Source organism: Pholis gunnellus (genome assembly GCF_910591455.1).
Source record: "Pholis gunnellus genome assembly, chromosome: 18".
NCBI lineage: Eukaryota > Metazoa > Chordata > Actinopteri > Perciformes > Pholidae > Pholis > Pholis gunnellus.
This window is the reverse complement of record NC_136545.1, coordinates 17,163,348-17,174,507: the sequence shown is the minus strand read 5'-3', so window position 1 is coordinate 17,174,507 and position 11,160 is coordinate 17,163,348. Positions and strand designations below refer to the sequence as shown.

At 43.4% G+C, this 11,160-nt stretch overlaps 1 protein-coding gene across 1 annotated transcript; it reads right to left on the bottom strand.

The window, feature by feature from the left end:
* Nucleotides 1–1,275: 1,275 nt before the first annotated feature.
* Nucleotides 1,276–8,083, bottom strand: LOC306710987 (protein CutA homolog). Its single transcript, XM_079179745.1, has 7 exons — nt 8,068–8,083; nt 7,773–7,976; nt 7,118–7,266; nt 6,024–6,083; nt 5,265–5,310; nt 5,103–5,152; nt 1,276–1,783 (listed from the first exon to the last, which is right to left on the bottom strand). The coding sequence occupies exons 2-7, from the start codon at nt 7,872–7,874 to the stop codon at nt 1,681–1,683; spliced, it is 510 nt and encodes a 169-aa protein (XP_079035871.1). The 5' UTR covers nt 7,875–7,976; nt 8,068–8,083; the 3' UTR covers nt 1,276–1,680.
* Nucleotides 8,084–11,160: the final 3,077 nt, after the last annotated feature.

Genomic DNA, 11,160 nt, shown 5'->3' with positions numbered 1-11,160 from the left:
GTCGGCCCTAAGTACTCACAAAAAGGCACCATCTGTCCTTATGGAGCATTCAGACATGGCATGTACACACAGATTACTGTGAATGGGTACATCATGCATTGAAGTAACAAAAACCCCACACACACACACACACACACACACACACACACACACACACACACACACACACACACACACACTGCCACCAAATGGCCTGATCTCCGGGCCTGATGGGGAGGATTATTTTGGCTCCACAGACACAACTCCCGACTGAACGGTGTCGGCATTTCTTTTGTTGGGGCCTCATGCCGGAAACACTTTCTGCAGACCGAGTGCGCATTTTTGTTTAGTGCGGTAAGCATGCATGGCTGGCCTGTATAAGCACAAATAAGGCACGGTGGCCAATCTGATGTCATTTAGAATATTAAGTTATGTAATTAATTAAACTTCTGTGGTCGTGTACTGTATTTCCAATCATTATTTGCGAAAGCAAGAATCCAGATAACAAGACCTGTGATGCTCTCAAGATATGCGAGTGTAGCCGAAGGCTGAGTAACAAATGACTTTGTTCTTGTGATTCAATTTAATTTTCATTTGGCAAGACTAGTCCTGTGGAGATCAAGGATGTGTTATTCAAGGGAGACCTGATCAGATCAGCATCAGTTCTTCAAGCTGCAAACAAAACAAACGATAAAGCTTTATAATTGGTAATTAGAAATGGAAGGGAGAGACGGGTTCAAGATGTACAATCACGCCACGTGCTGTCAGCGGTGTCCATTCGTTCATTTATCCTCAGTAGTACTGTGTGGCATTATTTGAGGTTTTATTTGTTCAAACCGAGCTAACCTGGAGGAAAGTGGTGCTGACATTCAGCAGTGATGCCTTTTTACTTGTAATTACAGTACACAAGGCAGACAGCTGTGTGTAACCTATCAATAAAGGAAGCTCTTCTACAGCCCGATGGAGCAACAACCCACAGAACTGTAGGTGGATTGTTATAGTATGAGCAATGTTATGTTCAATACCAGGCAGTACATGACTATTATACCAATTACTCGATTACAATATTTATCAGTATTGTATAGTCACGCCATCAATATGCACACACTATTATTATGTTAAACCTGCCTACATATGTGATGCCATCTTAAACGAATACATGAATGAAAAGCAGAAGGAGAGGGCTTGTTTTATCAAAAGATGACTGCTATTACAGGATAGTGTTATCTGTATAAGAGGTGCAGCAATGTAAATGCAGATTTCTGTTTAAAAAAAGCTTCTGTGCGTCCGTTTAACCAGTGAGGGTTTAATGTGAACATCCCGGCACAAAGCAGAAGTAGTATTATGGAGGTTATACCTACAGATAAATATACTTTGCCTGAAAAACTGACCGGTCGAAAAGGAATGCTACGTTTGAAGCATCCTGTTATAAAATGCCAGTCAACCAGAAACAAGTATTGTCTATGACTGTGGTACAAAGCTCTTTAAAAGGACTGAAATCAAATCTCCGCATGACGAAGGGGAATTAACAATGAAAAGGTCAAAATAGCATTAATGTTATGTATTGAACCTTTCTTTGTTCAATACATGCTTTCCGAATCCTTCGATCCAAAGCCGCCAAACAACAGACTGAGCGCGTGGCTCAGTGTCCTTGTTCGGCTGCAGTCCGTGCAGAGATTGCCTTCGACTTTAATGGGTGTATCAGTCGTCCGGAATGGCTTCATCCATCCACTTCATGTAAGACAGACTGCCGTCCTCCACCGGGAAGCTGAGGACTTCTGGGTTTGCATAGGGGTGGACAGACCTGAAAGGGACCCGCGCAAACACAAGCGTGTCAGATAAGATGCAGAATGACTTCATATAGATGAACACTACAGAAGAAAACGATATCTGTCCTAGACAAAAGAATAAATCTGGTGATTTCTTTATTACTGTGTGTCCTCTCTGTTATTATGGTGAGATATTATGATGTTTTCAATACTCTGAGCTAGTGGGAGCATGCAGATGTTGAACAGATGAGCCGTGAGAATAGAGTCTGTAGAGTCAGATAGTTCATGCCCTTCAAAGGTGATGGAAGAAAGTCCCACTCAGTTTCACAGTCTATTATACGTTGAGGTCAACACTGAGCACTGAGATCTAATACTAAGACTGACACTTCTCCACCGTCTGTGTTTAAATGGACAGTTTAACCGTCTGTGCTGTGGTGTGGTTGAAATGCTGACTAGCAAACAATTGTTTCGTACCAGGAAGGTGTGAAGCACTCATTAGCTAGGATTTAAACTGTTTTATTTAGAGTGACTAAACAACTGCAGGGCCTGTGGGAAATAGGCTGGGAGCAGAGAAGTGTTCCGTGCAGATCTGATCTGATCTGATCCCCTAACTTTATTGAAAAAGCCTGCATGCAGAATAATCAAAGCAGCAGCAGGAGGAGGATCTCAAATGTTGCACGATGTCAAAAGCTTATGTGTTTGATGGGATTAAATTGTGTCATGTTTAATTGAGTTTGTTTTAAGGGCATGCAGGTCAATACATATGCTACACATGTGGAGGAACTGACAGCTTGTCTAATTTGACTGTTTTGTCAGTGAAGAAGGAGGCATTCATTGCATAATTTAAAAGTCCGGGGCCTACTGATACAGGAGGGGTTGTCAGCCAGTCAACATCTCAAATATGTCACGTGCATTATTATTGCATTTGGCTGTCATGTAGGAGAAGGGGGACTGCCTTTCGATTCTCCGTTCTAAATTATAAATGTAAAGTCTCTCTTTATGGATGTCATTATTGACCGTCTCTGTTTTATACTTTGAATAAATAGATTATTAAGTCCTGAGCACGCCCCTTATTGTGTGTGAGCTCCATCACATGCTGAGTCGGTGCACACTCATCCAGAAAACGACACAGCTCGTTGGTGCTGCTGTGCTGGGGGTTGCGGACGTGAATGTTAAACTCAGCATCAATAACCACGCAGTCCAGGGCAATGCGGATGATGGACAGCAGTTCAGCAAAGTCATCCATAGAAGTTTAAATATTAGGGTGGCCTGTAGATGTTTAAGAATGATTAATGGCAACTCCCCTTCCTCTCTTCTTGTTGAACTCATGAAACTGAAGTTGTCTTTGCCAATTTAAAGTAAAGTTTAAAAATAAAATGTACTGTAATAGCAGATTTAGTTGAGTGCATTTTGTTCCTTCTGCTACTTATCAAAACAGGAAAAGGAAGATGCAGTTAGGAGGAAGAGCACAAAGACTGCAAACCGATTCACTAATGGTGAATACCAAAATAGCCAGGGGAGAGTGATCCACGAGCTGGAAGGTTTCGCTGTGTGTCCGATTGCATCTACTCAGGCCCGGCTGACGGATGTTGCGGTGCTGAAGCAAGAAAACGGTCCATCGGTACTTTAAGTCCAGATCTGCTTGGGCGGAGGCCACCCGCCCTGAAAGGAGGCCTACGGCCCCAGAACAGATTGAAGGTATCAATATAGTTGATCCTTTTCAGAGCGGCAGGTTTTGCCGAGCCATGCGTTCAGTGATAAGACTCTGTGGAACCCGTTGATCCCTCTGATGAACGCTGCCGGTGGTCCACCGATTAAAAAGCTGCCCTTCCAGTTTGTCCAGACAATTAAACAGTTCAATGAAATCCTGTTTTATATTCTGTGAATATCTTTCGCCCCCACATGTAGAATAATATGATTCATTTTGGTGTTTATTTATCAGATAAGGATTCTTCTCTTTCACGTCACAAATCTTAGCTCCTGGATATTTAACCGCTTACGTCTCTGATAACGGCGTCTCTTTCACATGAGACTTTATCGTCTCCCTTCTGCTCAAAGGGATTTATTAATGTTTTGAACCTGTTTTCGAGTTGTAATGTCGGAGGGACTGTGGTCGGTCTTTATGCCCACCTTTTAGCTGACCGCCAGATGTCCTAGGTCGAAGTTGGCTGAGCTGAATTCATATATTTGCCCTCCCTGGGAGCACAGTCTCGCATAATCTTTAGGTTTTGCTGCCAGATCGTCCCAGCAGGTAGAAATCCCACTCACAGCACATTCATCCACTGCTTTTGTCTCAGTGAGTCTCGGGGAAAGGTATGGTGTCATTTAGAGATAGCTGTCCATCTAAGTCTCTTCTAGTTCAGTTTAACGGAAACTTCCTTAAATGTTTTGTAGTTTGAGACGAGTAGGAAGAAGTATGAAAAAGTGCCAAAAATAACAGAGAGCAAGTGAGAAGAGCGTCTGCACTGTAGCCAAGTGGGAAGCAGCAACCATTTCAGATTCCTACTAATTCCAATTATTTTCAACCTGAACTTTTCAACCCAAATAGATGCCATGACAACTTGGCACATCCACAAGTCTAACCGTCTGATGCTGCAATCACAAATGGTCAAATGAGCAGAAATATAGATGATTTACTCCCCATGGTTATTGGATGTGTTTGCAGTGTAATAGTTATTTCAAGTCGTGGATATGTGAGATCAGTATAGAGTTTATCTTCTAAAGATGTGGTTACATTCTTGATCAAACACTTTTTAACAAAACATCCCCCATTCACGAGCAGAGGAGATTTCCCATTTTCCTTTAAGTCTAACATCAACAAAAATATTTTCAAGCTGAAGCATCCTTGTTCTCCTTCTCCTCCCTCCCACCTACACGGAGTTCCTCGCTCTTAATACAACGTCTGGTGCTCTGACCTTTTTAAGAATGACGCGGATGGGTTTACATTGGGAGTTAATGAAAGTCGATGCGTCTCATACAGACACTAGAGGGTGCCTCGATATCAGCCACCGAGGGGCACCGATGCTAAGCTGCGGTATTTGAAGAGTTGGGCAGTGATAACGTGTTGATATATATGAGGTAATATGCTTTTTTTTCTTCATGAATAAAATGATTGTTTGATCACAGTGACTGGTTTTGTTCACCAGTGCAGTGGCCCACTGGAGGTTGTTAATAAGAACTACCATGGAGTCATTTCAAGTACACAATAAGGTCCAAGTTGAAAGTAACTGCAATGAACCTTTACAGCATGTCTACAGTAGCACGCACACCTTAAGCATCGAGTTAGTGAAAATATCATTTCATGCACGGTTGTCAACAATCTGAAATATCCATTTACATAAAGCAACCTCTCACCTCACAAAATCTATGACTTGCTGAATCCTGGAGGTCTTTGTTTTCACCAGCTGCAACAACAGTGACATCTCATCTTACACTTCCGCGTTCTATTCCAGCATTCCTGTTCAGTACGTGTTTATCATAGAAGGACTGTAAGCTCAGTAAGCTCAGTAAGCTCACCATCAGAACTTCACTGGCATCCTGGATTTCTCCTTTCCAATAGTACCTAAAGAACCAGAAGACCCGAGACATTAGAACTGCACCATGTAGCACACGAGTACATGATGGACTGTAAAGTACTAGGGATTGAAAAGTACAAGTACAATTAAGTAAAATCATTTTCATAAATGACTGTATTTTCTGAAATAACACGTCAATCAAACCTTGGCCAACCATTCATTACGGCTGCTGTGACTCAGAGAGGCTTTTATAGTGTCAGATGCACAACTGCCTCTTTGCTTTTAAGCAGGATGCTTTTTCTAAAGGATTGTGAAAGACAAACTAAGAGCCCATATTAACACATTTGAAATGTCAAAATAAATGTTGAAGTGTAAGACTAAATAAACCTGGATATAACAGAAACTCATTTTCTATTACCCTCCATCCTCTCCACCCCGAGTTCTTCTTCCGCTCTTGTTGAATCTGTGGTTTATGCATTAACAGGAAAGCTCATCCATGCATATAAACTAAACCCACTTCGAAGGCTAACTGCCACTCAGTTTCGAGTGACGGGAAAACCAATAAAAGCATCGAGATGCGGTCCATTCAGCTCGTGGTGTCCTTGTTAACCAACCATGTGGTGGAGAGAAAAGGAACACGTGTGTTTACGTGCACAAGTGTCTGCACATGTGAGGGACATAACAACAGAGCTAGCCTTTGTGTTGGCGGCCCGGCCGGGTACAAAGGTGTGTCAAGGTGGAGAGAGAAAATATGATTTACATTGTGGAGGTCCTGGAGAGAATGTTAATGCTGGCTGCCAGCCGCCTCTCCATGATCGCCCTGGAAAAAAAAGGCAGAATGGTAGGACAGACACAAGGGGGGGGGGGGGATATGGAAAGAGAGGAAAGAAACATTTTTACTTTTACGAGCCACCAGTTGTCCTTTTATCATGTTGCTCTTCACAGCAGACCACAGGAAAGGACTTTTATGCACAATAATTCAGAAAAAAATGTTTTCTGCTGCTGCTCAGCTGATATTATAGATTAATACCAACTCAGTAGTGCCCCCTCCTCTGAAGGGAGGAGATTTAAATATCTGGCACCTGCACCGTGCACCGCTCCCTTCTGTCTTGACACGTGGTAAATAGAGCTCATTTACATGCAGCTATAAAGCCAACAAAAGGGGAAGTGAGTGCGGTCGCAGCGCTCTACCGGTTGTGGGTTTGACAGCACTGTATTTCTCCTCTAGATAGAAAAGTCACACTTACTCTCTCTGTCTGGCTTCTCTGACTTTTTATTGTTTAAATCACTTTAACTCATTTCCAAGTCCATACCAGAGCAAATGAATTGAATTAGCATCCAGATTAAAGGGATGTTTTTGATTTGGTATTGCATGTTGGTAGATACACCGTTTTTGTTGCCGAGAGTTGGATCCGAAGGCTAACATCACTCTCTGTATATGTTATAAGTATGAAGCTTGAGCCAGCAGTCAGTTAGCTTAGCTTAGCATAGAGACTGGAGGCAAATATTTAATAAAGACATCTTTTAAAGCTCGCTCACTCATTAACATGCTTTATCTGGTTTGTTTAATCTGTGCATGAACTGAAGTGTGAAAACAACACGTTGTGGTTTTCTTGACCAGGCGCAGTGACTTCTGAGAGGTATACAGATTAAACACACAAGACCATAAGGTTAAATGTTAGTGAGCTTTAGAGGTCCCAACATGTGGAACAATTTCCTTTATTTGAGCTGATGAATCACAAATTAAACCATTTGATTCCAAATTGAGCTCATACTCCTTTTTGTATTTTTTTGTAGGGCTACAGTTGCGTGAGGCAGACTGTAAAAAGGTGAAACCTGGAGTCACTACTGTACCTGCCGATGTCCTTGGCTGCCTGTTCGGTGGGACTGTCGATGAGAAGAACAGAGTGGTGGCCTGGCACATAGCTCCCTGTGAGGGCTGAATGAAGCTGGACCCCAATGGACCACAGCCCAGGATACATGGACACGGACAGGACCAAGAGCTACAGAAGGGGGTCGGGTGCAATAAGGGACATCTCAATGTCTTGACATGTTGAAGAGTTACCTTACAGACTTTAAGAGCATGTTTGTGACATCCCGGGCTGATGTTTTTACATCTGACATAAATTATTTGGACATTTGGCTTCTTGGATGTTTGGATGATGCGAATGTATAACTCAATTTAATTATCTGCTGGCCTCTGAAAGGATTGCCATGTTTGGATTGGATTGGATTCAGTATTTATCCTCTTATTATTTGGCGCTGTCTGTCACAGATAAATGAGTATAGGCCTTTGGTTTGGACGCAGTGACCAATTTATAATCCGTCCTACTTCTCCGCACAGCATCACAGCCAGACACGGCTCATCCTACACAAATAGCCTCTGTATGAATAAATACAATCAATAGCAATTTAGCAAATTCCAACGCCTTGTGGAGTTTTTGCTTCTCAAAGTTTTCAAATGAAAAATGATTAAAAGTGATCATGATACAATTGCAGCTCTTCTTACCAAACATGACACGAGCAGCACCGATCGAAACGCAGAGAGTAAGACAGCCTCTTTTACGCGTCGGAACAGCCACTCCATCCTATTAGTCGCAACAAATGTCATCGCAGTCGCACCGGGACGAGGGACGCACTTCGTTCAGAAATCCGCTGAGACTCTCTCCGAGGAGGATTCGTGCTCCGTCATTCAGCCGCGATTAAACGGCTGCTTTGTTAACGAAAGAAAAAAAGAACCTTCAGGGAAGTCATTGCCTTTTTTTTCTTCTACAATAGAGGAAGTGCATTGTGTTGACACGTACTTTAGGGTTCGGACGGTTAAAGGCAGAGATTAATCTCCGCGCCGTTCAATTGGTTGCTTGACACTTCCTGACACGTGACCAATACAATTGCCGGCGCACCTTTCGCCGCCCTGCCCTCCGCGGCCCGGGTCATAATCCGCTTAGGTCCGTGCCTTTACCGTCTAAAACGCTCCGGGCTCAGGGCGGCAATTTAAAGCTGTGAACTCACGAAATGAGAAGAGAACGAAATCGTTTCATAAGAATGCCCTTCAGCGGTGGGCATGAAAATACACTAGTGTTGTGATTTAGACTTTAGTAACATAACTTTCTTGTATTCAATCAATAGGAATGTTTCACACTCCAATACCTTGATACATAATGGAGTTTAATGGAGTACGAGGCTTGATTTGGCAATTTTCATTCCTTCACGTAGGCTACAGCAGAGGGGGATTTCAGAGCCTAAACAATATGAGGAAGTAAGTCAAATGTCCCAATAGTTTCTTCACCAGTGCCTTATTCGTTGTGGTTTACTGTGACATTATGTTGACATGTTTTATAAATTAAAAGGCTTCTGTCTGGAACAGAACAAATCAATACAACACAATGCATGAGGTCCACATATCCCTTAATATTTATGTGAAAGAAAAGAACAACATTGCACAATCATCAGTCTCCACAAAGCCTCAACACAGCAACTAAACCATTATAAGCTCTTTAGCTGCTGCAGTGAGTTGTAAATGCCCAGATGGTAAAGTTTCAGACACCATTTGTGTGAATGATAACGTTTAAGGGACACTTGTTGCAAACTACTGTAACTGCGATCGGTCTTCCAAGCAGGAGAGGAAGGGGCATGTAATAGCATAATCAACCCTTTGCACCTGAACAACACTGATGTGTGTTTGTTTTCACAATGAACGTGCTGATTACTCTGTAACGAGAGGAAAAGATGTGCAGATGAACAGCACAGAAACAAACATGCAGAGGCGCAGAGCCAAAGAGAAAGTCTCTGTCTCCTCCTGTTCGCTGATCCTCTCTGTTGGCAGAAGGCCATGTCTCATGACGACACACAGATCTGCTGGTGTGGCCGCACGCACACACACGCACACACACACACACACATGCACACATCATCGTCACACACGGTGACTAAAGCAACTGTCAGATAGGCTAAACAGAAAAGCCAAGGACCCTGCTATAGGATGCATGGGAATGAGGAAGATTCAGAGAAAAAGGGAATCTTAAAGAAATATGAATAATTCAGAAGGTAGATTGTTGAAGCGAGAGCAAACCAACCAAACACTCTGCTTGGCATTCCATTGGCCGAGTATAGAAGTATGTTGGGAAACTAGACATATAAGACGGATTAGTTGAGAAAAAGAAAGTCAGTATATCAGTAATGTGTTTGTTGGTTATAATAAGTTGGAATATTCAACAGGATGTGTCAAAGTATCAGAAGTCAGCTCACAGAAGCTTTTCAAAAAGGGGTTTTGTAAAGGACGTCCACATGGGGGAGTTGTGGGTCCATGCATTTCTCCATTCATGTCCCTGCTTCCATTGTGAATACATTACATGTAGAGTGTTCACTTAGCATGTATACAACTCACATCGACTGAGATGAAATGCAAATGCTCCAACAAAGCAAGTTGCGTGACTCATCCCAGTCCTTTTTTTTCTTTTGTCTTGACCTCTCCCGCCGCCATCGGACGCTGCACGGATCACAGAGCGAACAGCAGGGGGCGCCACGGGCCTCGCAGCTTCAGAACAAACCAATTTATTTCCCCGAGTTCACACGAGCTTCATTTGAGAGCCCCTCAGAGAGCCTCCAATAGAGCCACTTAAGCCACTGTTCCCCAACATGAAAGAAGGCAAACCAAAATAGAGAGATGAAATAAAGGCGTTTGATCTGGTTGTTCTAGGGCATCACTCAGAGGGGTTCACTTCCCCTAAGGAGCGCCGAGGCCTGTTTGTCCCTTTAGAAGTCTAATGTGAAAAATAGGATACATTTTATTTCGGTCTATCTTTCTTGTCGGTTTGTCCATAATGAGGCCACAAGGTCGACAGTGAGAGCAGAAAGGAGAAAATGAGAGATGTGACGAGGAAAAGTGCTGCGGCATGGCAAGCCTTGCCTAATTCTCTATTAAACTGCGAATGTCTCTTGGTGGGATCAACGAAGTTGCCTTCGCTGTGAAATGGAGCGAATTCTAGCTTGGGAGTATTAGAGGGATGAATGGAGCGAGGTGTGTGAACACGGAAACAGAGAGGTTACCGTAAAACAGAGAGGTTACAGAGAATTGAAACTCCGAAAGGGCTCGGTACATTCACTGCCAGTGTCTCCCTTTCTGTGTGGCGGTGCCCATTACTGCACTGAATGGGAGGTGGAGGATGTAGGGCCAGACACCGCGAACACAACCGGACACGCAGAGGTCAGATAAGTCCTAATGCAGGGACTTTCCAGGCAGTGATTACCTCTGAAGGAAGAGGCCGGTCCTCCCAAAGAGGTTAATTAAAAAAGTCGTTGGGGCCGAGCAGGGAAGTGTCTCCATCACCGCCGTGAACCCCGGCGACCCCTCCATCCTCCAGGACAGACGCGACCATCCATCACTGCTGATTCCTGGGCTGTCTGGCCCCTGCTGGTGTCTCTGAAAACACAGAAGCACATGTAGCAGCGCCGCAATTGTGACAAGCAGCGAGGAAAAAAAAAAAATACGCCACCGCCGAGACATCCTCTGCCGAAGTCCCGCAGGTAATGAAACCTCTCCCCTCTCAAGGATCAGACAAACACCATATCTTGTCATCTTCCCTCCATTCTGTCCCTCGATCTTCTATTTTTATTGCCCTCTATGTCAAAACAACTGGAGCGCACAAGGCCATTTATCAGAAAACTGTACTGAGTGTCATGTTGTTTATTTCGTCTGTGCCCCCCAGAAAAAAAAGATTGCAAAAATAGAGTATTTATGTTTGTTTAGCAACATAAGCACACTGTTCATACCCAAAACCACGGGTAAGCATTTAAGCTCAATGCTTGCTGCGAGGAGAAAGCAGAGCAAACGGGAGCATTGCCTTGGTGGAACACAGCACGAAAGAATCAGCCACCATCAATGAAAAAAATCCCTC

Excerpts from the sequence above, each read along its gene's own strand:
- LOC306710987 (XM_079179745.1), bottom strand. The coding sequence starts at position 7,874 with ATGACATTTGTTGCGACTAATAGGATGGAGTGGCTGTTCCGACGCGTA. Across the intron at positions 6,084-7,117 it reads GCAGCCAAGGACATCGGCAG|GGCGATCATGGAGAGGCGGC; the intron begins GTACAGTAGTGA and ends TTTTTTTTCCAG. Across the intron at positions 1,784-5,102 it reads CAAGTCATAGATTTTGTGAG|GTCTGTCCACCCCTATGCAA; the intron begins GTGAGAGGTTGC and ends GGTCCCTTTCAG.